General features: G+C 47.6%; 1 protein-coding gene across 3 annotated transcripts in view; it reads right to left on the bottom strand.

The window, feature by feature from the left end:
- GPR107 (G protein-coupled receptor 107) overlaps positions 1 to 20,351 on the bottom strand; it is a 57,865-nt gene that overhangs the window by 23,133 nt on the left and 14,381 nt on the right. For all 3 annotated transcript variants that reach the window (XR_011255447.1, XR_011255446.1, XM_069582172.1), the window contains exons 6-14: positions 20,032 to 20,069; positions 18,468 to 18,524; positions 14,460 to 14,570; positions 13,502 to 13,635; positions 9,260 to 9,335; positions 7,592 to 7,665; positions 7,106 to 7,223; positions 4,422 to 4,552; positions 1,021 to 1,064 (exon numbers count right to left, since the gene is read on the bottom strand). Coding sequence is in view for 1 of the 3 variants with exons in the window: in XM_069582172.1 (XP_069438273.1) it covers positions 1,021 to 1,064; positions 4,422 to 4,552; positions 7,106 to 7,223; positions 7,592 to 7,665; positions 9,260 to 9,335; positions 13,502 to 13,635; positions 14,460 to 14,570; positions 18,468 to 18,524; positions 20,032 to 20,069 (783 nt within the window). In the remaining 2 variants the exon portion in view is untranslated. The remainder of the gene's footprint in view (positions 1 to 1,020; positions 1,065 to 4,421; positions 4,553 to 7,105; positions 7,224 to 7,591; positions 7,666 to 9,259; positions 9,336 to 13,501; positions 13,636 to 14,459; positions 14,571 to 18,467; positions 18,525 to 20,031; positions 20,070 to 20,351) is intronic.

Here is a 20,351-nt window from a genome sequence, read left to right on the forward strand (position 1 = left end):
GAATCTCAACAGGAACTACTGTGGGCCCCAGACTATGTATTGTGCTCTCAATAAGAATCCAAGATTGTGCCTGACACTGGTGGGAAGGCTTGAAGTCAGGTTAATTCAAATTAGAGAAAATGATGTGATACTCATACAGCAAGTGTGAAGGAAGATTCCTACCTACTATTTACCAAAATTTCCAAAATGAATCCACATTACTTTTACAATCAGAAAACAGATTGACAACATATTTTATCTAACGACAAGTGAATAATCTGCCTTAAAGAACATTAGCACAGCACTGGGTGTGTGACTTCATGGATCCAGAGGCAGGTGGGACCTTTGTGAGTCTGGCTCCTTGACCCCTGTGGCCTGAAATCCCCACTTGGCTCACGGCACCCTGCAGTCCTGGACATGATTCAAATAAGCCCCGAGACACACACAACACTTTCTCTGCAGTTTCTTTTCTGACTTAGGAGGCCGAGTCGGAAAACCAAGAAGCAGCAGAAGGGTTCTAACTGCAAGACAACTTAAAAATCAGATCGCTTTAGAGGTTCTTTCTGGCATCAGTCTCTTTTTAAATTAATACCGACACATCTATTTTGAAAGTGTGTTTTAAGTCAGCAGGAAGGGACGCTTTACACATAGCCATCCCGGATCCATAAGACCTTCTGTTCGCATGGGGAGGTGTTATCTGGTCCTTCCAAGACAACATTTGCTCCTCCTGACTCAGTTTTGAGAAGGTGAGGATCACACTCACGAATGGAAATGCGGTGAATCATCTGGTAAGCAGAGTCACTCCCAAGCCTTATACAGCTGGGCTCAGCAACGCTCCCCACCCGCCTCGTCACCCAACAACCCCCAACAACCGGGCTGCTCTTACAAAGCCCCTGCCCACCCACCCTCCCCCCAGGAAGCCAGCCTTCCCTCCCCACCCCCCCACCCCCCCCGCCCCGCCCGCTGCAGTACCCAGGCACAAGGCTTTAGGGAAGGCTGGCCAAAAGAGCAAAAGAATACAAACAATACAAAGGAACTTGCCTTTTCCATCTGTGGCTGATGCTTCTTGTAAATGCCTAATTGACCTAAAAGAAACATTTGCAGAACAAAAGGTTAGCTAACGAATTTGCATTCCTCTCCATTTTCAGTACTAGTAACTTGAGGCCTTGAATTTCTCCACATAAACTAAAAGGCTGGAATGGATGACTTTATAGAGCACTCCCTAGACATGGTGATGGTGATAACCAAGCCTCAGGCATGTGTGGCTCTCAAGCCTGAGAGTTAAAGACGCCCTCTGCTGGCTGCATGAAGTCTGGCAAGGGCCTGGTGTGAGGGGAGAGATCAAAACACAGTCGTGAGCAGTCTGCATCTGCTGCTGCTGCTAAGTCGCTTCAGCCGTGTAACCCCTAGACGGCCTCCTACCAGGCTCCTCAGTCCCTGGGATTCTCCAGGCAAGAACACTGGAGTGGGCAGCGATTTCCTTCTCCAACGCATGAAAGTGAGAAGTGAAAGTGAAGTCGCTCAGTCGTGTTGGACTCTAGCGACCTCATGGACTGCAGCCTACCAGGCTCTTCCGTCCATGGGATTTTCCAGGCAAAAGTACTGGAGTGGGGTGCCACTGCCTTCTCCATTGCATCTTCTTTAGGTTGGTGCAGAAGTAACTATGGTCTTGCATTGTTGAACTTTGCTGTTTGATTTTGGAATACATTCTTAAATAAATGTGGTTATGTTATACATCACTTTAATGCACATTCCTCGCTTTATTACTTGCTGTTTATTTTATATTTATTTTAGACTAGGGAAATGACTACCATTCCTTCAAGCATCTTGACAACTTCTTACAGGAAAACGCTTCCACAACCAACAGGAGGCAGAAAATGCTTTCCAAGAGCTTGTTGAATCCCAAAGCATAGATTTTTATGCTACAAGAATAAACAAACTTATTCCTCATTGGCAAAAATGTGTTGATGGTAACGGTTCCTATTTTGATTAATAAAGCTGTGCTTGAGCACAGTTATAATGATTTAAGGGCTTCCCTGGCGACTCAAACAGTAAAGAATCCATCTGCAATGCAGGAGACCTGGATTCGATCCCTGGGTTGGGAAGATTCCCTGGAAGAGGGCATGGCAACCCACTCCACTACGCTTGCCTGGAGAATCCCCATGGACAGAGGTGTCTGGCAGGCTACAGTCCATTGGGTCGCAAACAGTCAGACAAGACTGAGCAACTGAGCACACACAGTGATTTAAAATTCACGGTCCGAAACTGCAATTACTTTCCACCAGCCTAATATCTAATCTCAGTCCCACCACTATGCCCCCACCCCAAATGGACCAAGACAATGCAGGCTCAATGAGCTCACTTGCCACCTGGAGAGGATGGACCCTATAAGGTCACAGGCCGACCTCTAAAGCCTAGACCTAGGGGCTGTGAGCACAAGGATTCATGCAAACTTGGTATTTCACTGACTGGGTATTTCTAACTTTGCCAAAAACATGCTGGCCTCCAAGGAGTCTTTTCCAGCTAGAAAGTGCTGGCAACTAATTACCATTAGTACAGACAGCAGAACAGGAACGTTCTTAAGGAAGCTGTGGACCAGCGTTCCAGGCAGAGCTGAGGGGCACGGAAGGAGGGACTGTCTGAGAGGAAGGGCACAGCGCGAGCAGACCCGCTGCAGGGCAGGGCCGGAGTCTCGTGGGCCTGGGCTGCAGGCCTAGCCCAGCCAACCACGCTCGACTGGACTGTGAGTCCTTTCTCCCAAAAACTCTGTAGTCTGCCCACCTGGGAGAACTGAATGGCACAACACATGAAATTAAGGAGCACAAAGACGACGCCAAACCGATGCTGGCTGAACCTGAGTGTCCGAAAGAAATTCTGGAAGTTTCTTAGATCATCTCTCTAGTAGTTGGGTTTTTCTCATTTTACAGCGATTTTCAGAACATCTACCGTGAAGAATCTTGCCGTTTGGCATCTACTCCTTAGTGCTGCAATCAACGAACGGCAGGAAGGGACCCTTTGTAGCTCCACAGTGCATCTCGGCCTTCCTCAATTTCCCTTTTTGGCCGCACTCTGTGGCTTGCAGGATCCTAGTTCCCGGACCAGGGATTCCAACAGGGGCCCCCAGAAGTGGAAGCTCAGCGTCCTAACCACTGGACCACGGGGGAACCTGCCCACAGGTCCCTTCTATGTTGCTGTGCTGAGGGTGACAGGCGTCAGAGTTGGGGCTGAGGCTCTGTTCCCTAGTAGTAAGACGCTCTTTCCAACTAGAGACGATGCTAGTCATCCTGTTTCAAATGTCTAGGTCGCTATTCCTGAACAGGATACGGGGCAGTTGTGGAGACTATGAAGACTCATTTGTGCTCTCTCCTAAGCAGGCAGCTGTCTGTTGAACTGATATGTGAATATGTGTGATGTACGAGTTAGGTTAAGAGTGAATCTAACATGCTTGGGACTTCCCCGGTGGGCCAGCAGTGAAGAGACTGCTCCAAATGCAGGGGCCCAGTCTTGATCCTTGGTCAGGAAACTCGATCCCACATGCCGCAACTGAGAGCCCACATGCCGCAACCAACATCCAGTGGGCCCCAATAAAGTTTTACAAAGTGGATCTAACTGACTGAAACGAGGATTACACTCCACTGACACCACGTTCTAAATAATCAGAAAAATGAACGACCCCATCAACCCCAGGACCATAAAAATACTAATTCACTGTGTGGGGCACTGCAGTATGGGAACACCTCACTTCTAAGAGAAGACAGCTAAGTCTATTTTTTAAAACTTTATTCCAAAAGAACTGATTGCTTTCAAGTGGCCACAGAACTAGATCATAATGAGGGTGAGTGTTCGATTTCTGTGAGCCTTTCTTTCTTCCTATGGAAGCAAGAATTTCCTTTACTTGGATGCACTCTAAGGAGAATATTCTTCCTCTTCAATCGCTGACTTGGCACTAACTGTCTTTACACATAGTCAAAGCACAGTATATGCATCTAAAGTCTGCCAATTTCAGGGATGAAGTGAATCCATCTGATGACATTTACGTTTATGAGCTGAGAACTACCACTAGCTTTATGTTGATGTACTTCCTCATTTTCTATCTAACTTGGCAAGAAGAGGCCATCTGTAGGCTTTCTTCAACTCCCTTTCCTTCAAATTCACACGGCTGTTTTATGTTGCTACTGAGTTCTCATCTCCAAACCCTTCTCCAGCATCTCAAGTGCTAAAAAGTTGGTGCCAGGTGAGCGCTACTGCAGTCCCCTGGGGAACCTAACAGAGGCACAACTCCCCAGTCCAGCCTGGAGACTAACTCAGGTCAGCCTGGGGCCCAGGAAGCTGTCGTGTGCCCCGGGTGACTCTGACCAGTTTGGGTTCGGCGGGTCCAACTGCCAGGCTGGATGGACATGCCCGTGGCGCAGGCGTGGCCTCTCCCCCCGAGGGGAACTCACCACACCACCGGGAAGAGGATGGCCCCGCAGCACAGCAGGTCAACCAGAAACAGGGAGTCCTTCCACAGGCCGTACTCTGTCGTTCCCTCCTCGGTGGACTCTATGATGATGTAGGCCACATTGGCCAGGACCTGCGGGACACAGGGAGCATGGACAGATCTGTGCGACAGAGCCCCGGGGCAGCGGACACCCGGGCCTACAGGCTGGGCTGTGTGCGCTCCGTCCTGTCGCTAAGCAATCAGCATGTTATGAAAAGTCCCTCAGCTGGTCAGACAGAAGGCAACAGTTTAAATAAAACCTGTGACACCTCTGAGCACAAGGGAAACACAGTTGATGAACTATTCTTTTGAAGATTATCACTAGGTAAGAAAGCAGAGGAGTTCCACCTCTACTCCATGCAAAGTCCGTGGTCCCAAACACTCTGCTTCACTGCTCTACAGGGAATTCTCCATATTTCCACAGAAATGGGAAACCTGTCGTGCTATGACTTAGGAAGGGTAGTTTCTCTTTCCGTCTAGGACATATCAGTTAAATCATCACTGAAGCCACACTTCATACCAATGCAAAAATTAGCCTGAAATCTCTCACTGACACCCAGCCTCTGGGCTCCTTCAGAAGCCTCGTCCAGTGTACAGGTCTGCATCTGTGGCTCTAAGAAGACAAACTGGGAAATAAACAGCTTAATTCCATCTTGCCCTCAGTTCACACTCTGGACACAAGGCACACCGTGCCACTCGAGGCACTGGTGAGGGACCAGGCGCCAACAGTGTTCCTGAAACGCCACGTTTGCTTCACTCCCTACTCAGGAGCGCACAGTGGCTCCCATGACCAGAAGGAAACAGTTTCAACTTGTCAAGGCTGATGTTCAAGGACTTCCCAGACTAGCCCTTGCATTTAAATCCTCGTAACTTCCTTATATTTGATTGTCTAAATGGCCTTGCTTCCTCAGAGTGACCTGCCTTGTAGCCTTGTGTTTTTGTTCCTTCTGGGGAACAGAAGAGGGAAAGCTGGGAAGAGCCTCTATCACGTCACTCCAGGCTGTGTGAAGCAGAGTGGGGCTGAAGAGGGGGGCAGCTGCCCCTGGAGGGAGGGGAGACGGGGCAGGAGGACCCCGGCCACCGTCTCCCAGCTCTTGAGGCCTTGGCAGGCTGGAGAACACTACCCGGCAGAGAAGTGGCCGTGGTGGCTCAACAGCCAAGGCCCGTCCAGCGCCTCGGCCTCTCCTGCTCGCCCGACGGCGATGTCACGTTTGCCCCTGTCTAGGCCAGGCCCATCTCCACCAGACAGCTCTTCCAGATCATCCGAACTGAAGTGAATACTCTCTCGCTGGAAACCTACAGCGACCAGTCTGGAGCATTTACATGGCACTAACATATGGTTTTTCCAGTGGTCATGTATGGATGTGAGAGCTGGACTGTGAAGAAGGCTGAGTGCCAAAGAATTGATGCTTTTGAACTGTGGTGTTGGAGAGGACTCTTGAGTCCCTTGGACTGCAAGGAGATCCAACCAGTCCATTCTAAAGGAGATCAGCCCTGGATGTTCTTTGGAAGGAATGATGCTACAGCTGAAACTCCAGTACTTTAGCCACCTCATGCGAAGAGTTGACTCACTGGAAAAGATCATGATGCTGGGAGGGATTGGGGGCAGGAGGAGAAGGGGACGACAGAGGATGAGAAACTCGATGGACCTGAGTTTGAGTGAACTCCGGGAGATGGTGATGGACAGGGAGGCCTGGCGTGCTGCGATTCATGGGGTTGCAAAGAGTCGGACACGACTGAGCAACTGAACTGAACTGAACATATGTCTCTTATGATTGAAAGTGAAGATGGTTTTGCCACAAACATTGCCAAACCATCAATCACCGGGTGAGCAGGCTGACCTGGGTGCCTGGGGAATTGGCACCGTTCCAATCCTCACCCGCCACACTTGCACTGGGCTCCAAATGATCACAGACAAGAACAACTTTATCAAACAGATGCTCTCTGGTCAAGCAGAGCTGAGGAGTTGTGTGTCCCTGCTAGGATCTGTTTATCGTGCATTCTTTACGTCCAAGTTCTACCTCCAATAAGACTGCTACACATAAGACAAAGTTTCTTTCCTAAAGGGCTCACAGTTTTTTAAAGTTGGCCTCAGTCCAAGGCCCCAAACACATGAAGCTCTTAATAAACGTTTGCCCCAATGTCTCATATTCTACCTTCTGGAAACTCACTGGTGTCATTCACATTTTACAATAATTTGTTGGGAATTTCCTGGCAGTCCAGTGGTTAGGACTTAGTGCTTTCACTGCCACGGTCCAGTTCAATCCCTGGTTGGGGAACTAAGATCCTGTAAGCCGAGCAGCACAGCCAGAAAAAAGAGAAATCATTAACCAAGTCATAGTGTACCCAAGCTTCTTTGCTAAGAGGACCATTAAGATGCAGAAAAGGCGGCAGTACGTTTCCCTAACTTCTCAGCAGCTCCCTGTTCATGTGCTGTTTAAAGACGGCAGATGGTGGAGCACCTCCCAGTGCAACAACCTGAGATCTGGGTCCATCAGAATCCAGAAAGACAGGCCCAGGATTCAACCCCAAAGCCAGAGGAGGGGGGTTTCCAGGAGACCCAACTTCCTCTCCCCAGACAGGCCTGGAGCTCAGCCCAGCAAATGCTCGAGAGGAGGAGGACGAGCAGGGTTAGAAATCCTTTACCTGCAGCGGGATGACAACCATGAAGACCTTCTTGTCTTTATCAGAAAGGATGTGCTTAATGAAAGCCCAGCCAGTGCCGATGAGCGCGATGGTGATGAACAGCAGTGCCCCCTTCAAGCTGCAAAAGGGAAGAATGAACAGACATCAACGGGTCTCTTTAGCTTTTCATTCTGAGTCACAGTCTACAGCTCATTCTATGATTTCACCCACTTCCTCCAAAAGACAGATGGCCAGATGTAGGGAACGCACGTCAGCGAACAGCGTTTCTTTTCCGGCACAGCAATAGTTAGCTACGTGGCCCACTGTTGTGCTGGGGGGACCCCTTCAGGAGCATGCTGACAGCCACCCACGTGTCCCACGGCTGCCCTGTGAGGGCGGGGCCGTCTCCCTCGCCCTGGGGCAGGTCTCACGCTAGCTCCGCTCCCCAGCCTTGCCCAGCCATTACGTCACAGGACGGGTATTTCCCGAGGCACTCTCGGTACTCACAGGTGAGTGATGTAGTACACCACAGCCCACCCTTCGATCGGGAAGCCCTGGGAGGAGATGTAGTGGTAGTCGATCTGCGAGAAAACAGGTGCGTTTCAGAAAGGCCGTCTACCAATGCCTTACCCACAGCAGGACAGGAAACGCCACCAGAGGCCCTTGTGATGGGGACACCCGCCCCCTCTCCCTAACACTGCACTTGCGGATGCACAGTGAAGCACGTGAGCCCACTGCGAACGGCAGGGAGCCTGGGGAACGAGACAGAAGGGTTCCACGTCACTAACCCCTAGTCCGGGCCCCTCTCTTTTCTTTTGGCCCCACTGCGTACCATGTGGGATCTTAGTCCCTGACCAGGGATCGAATGTGCAGCCCCTGCATTTGAAGCATGGAGTCTTAACCTCTGTACTGGCAAGGAGTCCCAAGGTCCCTCTCTTGAGGCAGATGATTCACTCTGGCAAATGGCTGCCTATTCTCTTCTCATAAGAAATCTCCAAGGGAGTCCCTAGTGGTTAGGAGTCCAGGTTTTCACTGCTGGGTCCCAGGTTCAATCCTTGGGCAGGGGAACTGAGATTCCACAAGCGGTACTAAATGGCTAATTAATGAATTAATATATAAAAGTAAAGATGTAAAAAACCAAAAAAAAACAAAAAAATCCTCCAAATGTCACGGGTCTTTTCAATCCCAGGCAACAGCTTTCTTTCTCATAGCCTTGCTGCTTACATAATAACTAACTCAGTTAAAAAACCTATGTGGAATCACCCAGCTTCAACTCTATTTTCTTTGGTGGGGGGCGGGGCAGGAACCAAACCTGTAAATTTAGAGCTACCTGAAGCTACCAATGAATTTCCACTGAAGTGGCCAGCTTCAGTAGCGCCCCAAAGGCCTGCAGGCAGGATGCCCAAAGCCGACATCAGTCCCTTCATGCACCTTTCATTCCTCTACACGTAGCTGTCTGGATGTGAAAGTGACCCAAGAATCCTATGACTCCTCATCTGCATGATTCCAGAAGGAATCCTTTTACCTTAATCCAAACGGGAAACTAGCCAAATAATCGTCCTTTCTTGAAACTGCAACTGGATACATTATTACTTTTTCTAGGACAACATTCTTACGGGCAGTAGGCTTCTGAGAGAGTCTGGAGACTGTCACCCTCCCAGATGGGGCCCACGGATATCTCGCAGGCCTACAAAGTGGGGAAGCTGTGACTGTCTCCCGCCGGCTGGCTCATTTCAGTCTGCATCGGCACTAAATATTCAGAGCTTGACTCAATTCTTATGCCTCAACCTTCAGAGCATCAGTTTCCTCTCAAACAAGTATGCTAACAGTGAATTTCAAATCAAATGGGAACGTGGGGGACTATTTCAAAAAATAAAGGAAGCTGTGGAAACAATTCATGAGGTGGCCCTCTAATCTCAAGAAATGACTAGGAGGGTGAAAAAATAAAATATCTACAAGAGAAAACTCCAAGTCTGTAGGTAATATCTAAAGATGTCTTAAGTCTAGCACTAGGGAGGCTATGATGATTTATCCCATGACCAGCCCTTCCCAGACCAAAGGAGGCTTCATGGCAAAGGTATTCTTTTATCTGTTGTTGGATGTAGCCTGTCTTCCAACTTATTTTCCCTGATAATATAGGTATTTCATAAATGACCCCAAAATACTAATACATACTGCGTGGAACACCAAGGAAAGAGACTTGGTGAAAGGAAGGGCAGCCATCAGCCAGTGAATTTTAAAGACATCATTCCTATAAAACAGAGAGAAAAGAATTTAAGGACAATTTCACATTCCCAAAGGACAGCCAAAGCTCCACCCATCAAATATTTACAAGGAAGTCGTAAATATGATCTAAGCAAACCACAAACACAAAGCTTTTTTAAAAAAGTGGTTGCTGCCAGCAGAGAAGGCGTGGAATGGGGTCCTAAGTCATCTCTACCATGTAATCCAACTCTGTGAATGGAGCCAAGTTATGCACAATGGGTTCCCAGGCCTGATAAGATGGAAATCTAAACAGGTTGCCAGTTTCCTGTCCGGAAACCACCCTGGAAAGCCCACAGAGGCAAGAAAGAGGCAGATGCATCTATGAAAACGGCACAAAATCCCCAAGAAGGCAGAGGCGACTGGGCACAGCTCCAGGGGAAATCGCTAGCCCAGAGAGGTGGGCTTGGTGCTAGGTAGCAGGGATGGTCAAAGACCATGCCCCTCTCTGTCCCCTGAAGCTGGAACCTGCCAAACACACCAGGCCAGTGAGACACAGCACCCACTCCCCCCCACCTCCTCTGCGGGTACTAGTCCACCCTCAGGCTGCCAGGCATTCAATTCCTCTACCCCTTCCCGCCTCGCCCTAGGAGTTAACCTGAGACACACAAAACCATGACAGAGAAAAAGTTCTAAACCCTATGAAAGAAACCAAAGACTTGAGGAAGAGCGACAGGGGGACCTCCCCGACACAGCAGTTAAAAAATGGGGGACAGTGAGCATCAGAGAAGTAAACCAACAGAACAGACTAGCAAGCTTAAAGACAGATTTGTGCTTGTACGGAAGCTTAATATTTAAGGTGACACCAGGTCAGTGGGAAAAGAATAGACTGCTTAATACCTGGCACTGGAGGAGAAAAAAAACTCAGCTTAAACCGATATAATAAATGAGGAAAGCTGACCTCAGCTTCATGCTTACCTATACCCCAGGGGGATTTGGCTGCTAAACAGAAAACAGACATTTTGTGATCTGGAGTAGGAATGGGCCTCTCAGGATCCACGAGGCACGACCCAGAAGACTACAATTACATGGCCTCGACTCCATTAATGTGAAAGATTTTCCCTCAACAATTCAACTGGGAAAAGAAATAGGCAATGTCTTAAGGCATACGAGGGACTGAGATTCAAATGAGGACGGAACTCAAGCACAGCAACCAGGGACACACAGAACACCTGACGGAAGGATAATGCAAATACAGGCCGTCACGCGGGGAAGCCTGGGAGGCAGATGTAACTCTAGAAAGACACCAGAGAAAACGAGGCACCGACTCAGGCGTCAGTGCCGGCGTGCATGCGGGAGCAGCACCCGCCCGCCCAGGCACCCCAGGAAGCAACCTGGCAGTGCTCGGTGAAACTAAAAGAGCACTCGCCCCACGCCCAGCTCGCCTCCTCCCGGAATGAACCTCAGAGGCCGCCCGAGCCGTCTGGGGACAAGCTAAGGGTCCACCATGAAGAGGGCGGGCAAGCGAAATGGGGCGCCCACCGGATGCCACAGAGGAGCTGAACAGCCATGAACTGGGTGCACACCAGCGATGTGCCTGCGTCTTAAAGAGGACGTTACCGAGTGGAACAAGGTACGAAAACAATACCTACAGACAGGACAGTTCATATGAATTAAAAATACATTCAATACCAGTAAACGTGATTTGTTTATCAAGATACACAAATACCCCAAACACAAATGAAACACATTTGGGCGGCTGGCCGTGGGTGGGAAGGAACGAGGGGACAGGAAGTCAAACAGGAGAGGGCCTTGCACAGAACGATAAGGAGGGCGGGTCCTGAGTGACGCACACCAGTTTCCGGGCTGGCTTCCTCCCTGGTTCTTTCCTGCTCCGGGGCCTACCTACTTGAAGGTTGAAAGGGAAGTCAAGGCCAGAGGAGTCTGTCCGTCCTCAATAGCCACGAGACTCAGCCAGGCTGCACAGCCGGCAAGGGCTGGGCTCACCCCCACGGCCTGGCCCCCTCCACCTGCAGCCTGGGGGACAGCGGCGCCGGCAGGTGAAGGCAGGCAAGAGTTCCAGCTCTGAGGGGGCAGCGACCAGGCTCATACACGGGCTCTACCCTGACCGCCCTCCTCCCACGAGGCCTCAGAAACCTCTGCTGAAGATGGCGCCGCCACACTCAGCGCCGGGCTGGGCGGAGAGCAGCTCCAAGCAGGCCAGGTGTCTGTGTTCCCCCCCCAGCTCCCCGTGCTCCAGGGCCATGACAGAACTCGCGGACGTGAGAGGCCACGATGGCACAGCAGACCAATGTGGGCCCAGGCCAGCTGTGCCCGGGACGCCAACCGTGGCTCTCACCTCCCCTCTCAAGGCCTCCACAAGCCAAGGGCCAAGTCTCTCGGCTCCCTCCAGCTCTAGGGGCTGCGAGTCTCTCCGAGAGCCCTAGAGTCACATCCATGACGTGACTCGAATCACCAACCCCACGTGGCTCAAGGCTCCTGGAAAAACATGGGGGGCGGGGCGGGTGGCAGAGGGCCAGAACAACACGTTTCTGGATCTACACTACACTTCAACAAGAAGTTTCAAATATGCTGTCCAAAGCAGGTCAGCCTCGTTTAACCACAGGTTTTAAACTGTCATCACAGTTTTATATAAAAGTGAACCAGTGACACTGACTGTTGCCTCGCTAAATAAAGGGAATTTAAAACACCACTGAACATCTGGCTAAACTATTTTGCATGTGTCTCATCTTTGCATAGCGCACTGATTTGCAAAGCCCTCTTGTACACAGCATTTCAGGGGAAATCACACAAGAAGTCTGAAGATCTAAGACTTTGAGAGGAAGGCAGATTAGGCAGATTATGACTGTTCCAGTTCTGCAGCTGAGGAAACAGAATTACAGGGTGAAGCCAGGTACACTTCAATCAGCAGCAACAACAGTCAGCGTTTACGTTTGAAAACCAGGTTTCCAACTCCTAGTTCTTACTTGTCTACTAAAGTTAAGAGCAAAACGTTCTTAAAAAAAACAAAAAACAAAAAACCACCCTCCACCATCTTTTATGGCCTGAATTTGCAGGATTCTTTTTCTCTTGTTAATGGTTTCCCGATCTCTAGTCCAAACATGATTATGTAGAGTCCTTCACAAGCAAACAAGATGTTCTTTGCATCCAGTGGGTGTAAAAGATATACAACAAACAGGAAACAGCAAACTGCACTCAGCAGAGCCCAGTACTCGAGCGGAGCCATGTCCACTAGAAGACAGGCAGGCCTCCAGGGCTTAGAGGTCTCCACTTCTGGCCCACTGCTCCAGAGGAGGAGGCATCTGGTATTTGGGGTACTCATTTATTGTGTGAATTTAAATCTCTATTATGATACCATATTTCCATACCATCCTTTACACAGTTTATGGGCTTTATAACAAACACTATTCTTTAACTGAAAACTAGCATTTCATTTCCACTTTGGGGGAGGGACACAGAATTAATCACTAGTTCTCACTAGTGATTAATCACTCATATGCTGCTACTCCCCTCAAATACCAAGAAGAGGAAGTTAAAGCCTCGGGGGTTTCAGGAGAAAGGCCAAGAGTCAGGCAGGCAGGCTCTGAAGAGGTTTTCTCGAGCCTCTGGAGGGCAGTGTCAACCCCGGCTGGGCCTTCGGAGCTCAGCAGCAGCTCCATGCTCCCACCAGGCGCTGAACCACGGTCGCGCCTCTTGTCTTAAGAACAAACAGCCCCTGAACGTGACCAATGCATTCACTCTGAGTCCTGAGCTGGGGTGTGCTTGCTATGGAAAGTGAAGTCGCCCAGTCGCTCATTCACGTCCGACTCTGTGTGACCCCATGGACTCTAGCCTACCATGCTCCTCCGTCCATGGGATTTTCCAGGCGAGAGTACTGCAGTGGGTTGCCATTTCCTTCTCCAGACCTTGCTATGGAAACACTTTGCTTATACATTTTACTTCGACTGTATATTACTGAAATATTTAGATTTGCTTTTTAAACCAAGCATAGGAAGTAAACAAACATCATTACATGCAAAGGCCTCCCACACTGTAAGGCTTTTGCAGAGTCCCCCTTGTTTCGGGGAAGGTGCCCTTTGAAGAGAACAGGACTGCTAGTGACAAGGTCTCTTGGTTCAGAAGACAGCAACAGGTGAAATTAAACAAACACATCCCCAAGCCCTGGGGGCTGAAGGGCTCAAGGTGATAATTTACCGTCGTTTTCGAAGGATGTGAATCCAGATGGTCCCAGAGAGAAAGAAGAAGAAGGCCATGGAAATGTACAATTTGGGGAGAGGAATTTCTCCTGCTGAGAGGTAGCTGTCAGGATTCTTCTCTGTGATCTCGATCTGAAACCAACATGAGACTATTTTCACTTTTCAGGAATAGATCATCCCATATTCAGTAATTTAGAATCTCTGCTATTTCACAGAAGCTCAAGAAAGTGAGCACCAGAAGGTAACAACCATATTCTTTTCAGAAACAGAGTTATAGATGACTTACAGACAGCACGACGCATTTTTTTTTTTGGCTGCATCCTGAGGCGTGAGGGATCTTAGTTCCCTGAACCAGGGATCGAACCTGCATCCCCTGCCTTGTTAGTGCAGAGTCTTAACCACTGGACCACCGAGGAAGTCAAAACAACCACATTCTTAATGCACAGGCTGAAGTGTAAACACATCCTAATATAAATCCTTTATATTTCCTTTTAAAGAATCCTCTGCTGAAGTATGTTGCCCACTGGCAGAAATGTTGTTCTGGACATGTTTTTCTCTGCCGCTGCTGCTGCTGCTAAGTCGCTTCAGTCGTGTCCGACTCTGTGTGACCTCACAGACGGCAGCCTACCAGGCTCCTCCGTCCTTGGGATTCTCCAGGCAAGAACGCTGGAGTGGGTTGCCATTTCCTTCTCCAATGCATGAAAGTGAAAAGTGAAAGTAAAGTCACTCAGTCATGTCCAACTCTTAGCGACCCCATGGACTGCAGCCTACCAGGCTCCTCCATCCATGGGAGTTTCCAGGCAAGAGTACTGGAGTGGGTTGCCATTGCCTTCTCCGGTATGTTTTCTCTAACTCTGCTTAAATGTCCTTAAAACTGCTCTTAGAAAGGAAAAAACCATCTTGCATTTTACACAGCTGACAACATCTACGTGGAGCAGTTTTCATATGGTACTCACATCGAGGCTGAACGAAAACTTGTCATTAGACCAAACGTCACTTCCAAGACACTTATGAAAATAAAGACTGTAGAGGCCTTCTTGGTCATCAGTGCTGATGTTAAAGAAAAACTGAAAATGAAGAAGAAAAAAGTTTAAGGATATCCAAATCCTCAGCTAAATTTTTTTTTTCTCAGCTAAATTTTTAAATCTCAGAAAGAAGTCATGAATACTACGAACAGAAGAAAACAGACTGTTTACTTCAGTTAATCAAACTCTCCTAGAGCAGAGTTCCAATACACATTTTCTTATTCTTTGATACCCTCCTAATATTTTAACAATTTTCAAGCTAAGAGAAAAGCAGACTGGATTATACGGTGAATACCTATGCACCCACTACCTAGCCTCTACACCTCACTACACTTCCTTTATCACATATCTATCCATCAGTGATGGGTTTTTGCTGAAGTCTGCAGAGCTAAGTTAAGACGCGGTTATCTAGCTTTCAAGCCCACACATTATTGTTTTGCCCTTTAGGTAAGAAATACTTCTAAAAAAGAAAGGATGTTCTTCTGGTACTTAAAAAAGTAAATGACCAGTAATTTCCTCATCAAAATGTACCTGTATGATTTTAGACAACAGTAACAGAGGCTACATCTACTATGTTTAGAGATTTTTCTTTGTTTTTCAACATATTTCATGTACTCAAGTGAAGCTTAATGTAAATAAAAAAGTTATTTATATATATACACACATATATACATATTCACAGAATGTGACTGCTTAATCAATTCTAGGGAACATTTTACTATAAGTCTAAAATATTAATATACTGTTTAGGGCTACATATACAAGTGGTGAACGATGAAGAAAACAAGGAAATGGTTATGGTAACATCTTTCATGACAGGAGTTACTCTAGAGTTGAGAAGAACATGAGGGACACAGGCATGGTAAGCCCTGTTCTAGTTCCTGGACCAGGTGATGGCTACGAAGGTGATTACTGATAATCATCTGTACTCAAGGTAAGTACTACAGACTCTTCTATAGGTACCGTACCTCAAAATTTTAAAGAAGGGAAAAAAAGAGACATCTGTAAAGGGGACTAATACAAGTGCCTACTTTCATAGCTGGCTGGGAGGATGAAGCGAGACAACGGTAAGGTGTAAGCACTCAGCAGGATGTCTGACAGTCACTCATACATTCATCTCCGTAATTACTGACAGGAAGACTACCAGGGCCAGGCCCAAGATGAGGAATTCACCCAGAGCAGCAAGAAAGCAGACAGAAATCCCTGCCCTTACAGTTACCTTCTAAAGGGAGAGAGAGACAATAAATATAACAAATACATACAGCACGCTGTACGCTGGAAAGAAGTGTTAAGGGAAAAGGTAGAGCGGGGGGTGGGGGCGGGACTGCATTTAAAACAGTGAAACTGGAGGAAGCTTTGCTGAAAAGGTGACATTTGAGCCAAGACTTGAAGGAGGAAGAAATTAGTCATGCAGACTCTGTGGACAAGCTTTTCTCCAGTGGGCACTGCTAGAGCAGAAGCCAAGGCTTTATCTTCTCTAGGAGCAGCAGTGGCTGGAGCATAGTAACACACAGAGGGCGGGGAGGAAACAGGAACTGAGGTCAGAGTCAACAGCAGCCAGACCACGTGTGCGCGGAGACCAGAGGGAGGACTTGGGCTTCTACTGTGAGACAGAGGGGAAGCTGCTGAGGGTTCAGAGCAGATGAGCACCCCACAAACTCTCAGTCAGCTGTTAAAACCGACGGCTACTAAAGTTAAATAACATCAACACTGTTAGAGCAGCAAAAGAATCTATGGTGAGAGAACTCAGACCTGCAGATGCAGGGGTGGGGGCCTTTCAGAAGTGGTACAAATACAGAGAATCTTGAGCACGGGCTACAGGGGTGCAGGCCATTGTCAGAATTGACAAAACCACACACTCAGGAGCTGTGCATTTCACTCGAAGTAAATGATGCCTCAGTTAATGAAAACTGCCTAGAATAAGAGGTAGTGATTCTTACAAGTTAATGATAACAGACTATTTGTACACTGCTTTACAAAGCACTTTTATTTTTTAAAAATGATACACCTAACACCCTGTGAGATGGGTGTCATCATTTTCCATTTTCAGATGATTAAAGAGTGAGCTTCAGAGGTTAAGTGAGTTGTCCAAGGTCACCACCTAGCATGTAGGCTCTGAGATCCAACTCAGTGTCCTACCCCACACCCCACACACAGGCTGTGACGCTGCCATAGATACTCATGTGCAGTTAGCGATGGTGATGGCTGAGCAGGTCTCAGGCCTCTAAGTCTCAGTGAACTCGTCTCTGAAATGACAACATCATCCAAAAGATGACAATCATCCTTTCAGGTGTAGAATTCTGGGTTTCTGACACATTCTGAATGGGAGGCAGTGTGGGATTAGACGGGCAGATTTGTGGGGACAGCCAGGGAGAACCAGGGTTGGAACCTGGGCCTTGATGCTCACACTGGGTATACATGATTTGATAAGCGGCGGATAACAATACCCACCTTGGAGGTTTGTTACGGAGAGAGTTACTATATTCAAATGACTGGCACACAGCATCAGTTCAGTTCAGTCGCTCAGTTGTGTCCGACTCTGCGACACCATTAATCGCAGCACGCCAGGCCTCCCTGTCCACCACCAACTCCCGGAGTTCACTCAGATTCACGTCCATCTAGTCCGTGATGCCATCCAGCCATCTCATCCTCTATCATCCCCTTCTCCTCCTGCCCCCAATCCCTCCCAGCATAAGAGTCTTTTCCAATGAGTCAACTCTTCGCATGAGGTGGCCAAAGTACTGGAGTTTCAACTTTAGCATCATTTCTTCCAAAGAAATCCCAGGGTTGATCTCCTTCAGAACGGACTGGTTGGATCTCCTTGCAGTCCAAGGGACTCTCAAGAGTCTTCCCCAACACCACAGTTCAAACGCATCAATTCTTCGGCGCTCAACCTTCTTCACAGTCCAACTCTCACATCCATACATGACCACAGGAAAAACCATAGCCTTGACTAAACGGACCTTAGTCGGCAAAGCAATGTCTCTGCTTTTGAATATGCTATCTAGGTTGGTCATAACTTTTCTTCCAAGGAGTAAGCATCTTTTAATTTCATGGCTGCAGTCACCATCTGCAGTGATTTTGGAGCCCCCCAAAATAAAGTCTGCCACTGTTTCCACTGTTTCCCCATCTATTATTTCCCATGGAGTGATGGGACCAGATGCCATGATCTTCGTTTTCTGAATGTTGAGCTTTAAGCCAACTTTTCCACTCTCCTCTTTCACTTTCATCAAGAGGCTTTTTAGTTTCTCTTCCCTTTCTGCCATAAGGGTGGTGTCATCTGCATATCTGAGGTTATTGATATTTCTCCCAGCAGTCTTGATTCCAGCTTGTTTCTTCCAGTCCAGTGTTTCTCATGATGTACTCTGCATAGAAGGTAAATAAGCAAGGTGACAATATACAGCCCTGACGTACTCCTTTTCCTATTTGAAATCAGTCTGTTGTTCCATGTCCAGTTCTAACTGTTGCTTCCTGACCTGCATACAGATTTCTCAAGAGGCAGGTCAGGTGGTCTGGTATTCCCATCTCTTGAAGAATTTTCCACAGTTTATTGTGATCCACACAGTCAAAGGCTTTGGCATAGCCAATAAAGCAGAAGTAGATGTTTTTCTGGAACTCTCTTGCTTTTTCCATGATCCAGAGGATGTTGGCAATTTGATCTCTGGTTCCTTTGCCTTTTCTAAAACCAGCTTGAACATCAGGAAGTTCACGGTTCACGTATTGCTGAACCCTGGCTTGGAGAATTTTGAGCATTACTTTACTAGCATGTGAGATGAGTGCAATTGTGCAGTAGTTTGAGCATTCTTTTGCATTGCCTTTCTTTGGGATTGGAATGCTATATATAAGTTATTATTCCTAACTTGAAAGTTTCTTTAAAAATTCACCCTTTTACATGGCAGAGATAAATCGTACAAAGCTTGACTCAGAGAGATTACGTACCTGGAATGAAACTGCCCCATCATTATTACGAACAGAAAAGGATTTCTCTCCTGTTGCCTAAAAAAGACATCAACAACCTATTTTAGATGAGAACATCAGAAAAAAACATGCTACTAAAAATACAAATTTTAAAGCTCCAAAACATGTTCTTCTAAAATCCTAAATTCACTGGTCGTCTAAAGCTCACTGAAAAAGAAATTCACCATCTTTTCAATACGAATGAAATCCTGTTTTACAAAAAAAGGTAAACCTTTACCCGTTTCCTTTTCTTAGTCACCTCTCCTGTCGCTCCAACAGCCTCCTGCTCCCTGCTGAGCACCTCTCTAGTCTTACAGCTTTAGTGAGACAACGAATGCCAACCCAGGCCGCACCTCAACACGGCACCTGGCCTCCATGACCAACGGCAAACGACTGACGTACTGCGGCGGGCACAATGGACTAAAGCTGAGTTACAAAAAGAAGGAGCTACTGAGACATGGGACGGCAGAGAGGCACCTGAAATAATCACACTAAATGAAAGAGAATCTAGTGGCAGAGCAGTGGCTCCCTAGGGACAGGAGGGGACAAAGGAGCAGGAGAGCCCTCTGTGGTGACGGATATGTTGTGGTGGTGGCTTCAGAGGTGCACGTGTAAGTCAAAACTTATTGAGCTGCCACTTTAAATACACACAGTTTGTAGTGTATCAATTTTACTTCAGGAAAGCTGTTAAAACAAAACCCTGCCATCCGGATGCTCCATCACTGAAAAATTAAGATTACCCCAACTAAAACTTTCCCACGTGCCCTTCTGTTATTTCTGTTCCCTACCTCACTGAGGGTAGGAAAGCAACCTACCTCTTCTCCCCGCCGCCCTGGCCTCCCAGACTGCTGCTCACTCACTCCACATCCCGAAGCTCTGCTCTGGCTCAGATGCTCAACACCCTAAACCTGCACGGTTACAACAGCACTCCTCCTGGTCCCTCTCAGGTCCCCGGCCTCCTCACCACCGCTACCCTGCACGTTCCTTCTGAACAATGACTTTCCCTTAACACGTTCTGTATCACTTTCCATCCTGACCAAGAACACACGATGACTTCCTGTTTTCTGTGCATCGATATCTTCAATTTTTTGGCCCTCTATAATCTAAGATCCCTCTCTCTGATTCCAAATATATGTTATGTTTTACTTTCAACAGGCCAGTGCCCAATACTTGTCAATGCTCATTTCCACTTCCAGTCTTTGCTCATGATGGTCTTCAGCCCCTTTCTTCTCATCTTCTTCCCCAAACAATCCAACAAACTTCAAGCCCTGGTGACATCTCCCTCCAGACGACCCTCAGACACCCCGCTTCCCTCTCCCCTCACTATCTGAGCTTCCATCACCTAAGGGCTGTATAACTCAGTGCTCAGTCTTACTCTGAAATTATTTCAGTGTCCAAGTTCTCTCCCCAAACAGAAGGCAACTGCCTGTAGACTGAGCATGCAGATGTGCGTGTGTGTGTACACATATATACAAGGACAGTCCGACGTGTGTGTGAGCACACACACCTGGAGAAGCTGAGAGCACAGGCTGGGGTTCGTTCTTACCTTTGAATCCACAGTACTTCTTTTAGACTTTCCATTTTCTAAAAGAAGAATCATTTAGAAGATATTATTGCATGGTTCAGCTCATATGTATACTATGGTATCACTTTATGAGACTCTAGCTCATCTAACATCAAATAATTCAAACAAATAAACAAAATGGCGAGGCCACATGCCATCTTACAAACTTGTAACTCCTCAAAACCCCAAACATTCTTGAGCTGTAAAAGCCACAAATTGGACATGTTCTATTATGAACACAATTTAATAAATGGCAACACTCAGCATCAATGAAGGAAACTGTCTCTAAATAACCCAGTGCA

This window comes from Ovis canadensis, chromosome 3 (assembly GCF_042477335.2).
Source record: "Ovis canadensis isolate MfBH-ARS-UI-01 breed Bighorn chromosome 3, ARS-UI_OviCan_v2, whole genome shotgun sequence".
In the NCBI taxonomy this organism is placed as follows: Eukaryota; Metazoa; Chordata; class Mammalia; order Artiodactyla; family Bovidae; genus Ovis; species Ovis canadensis.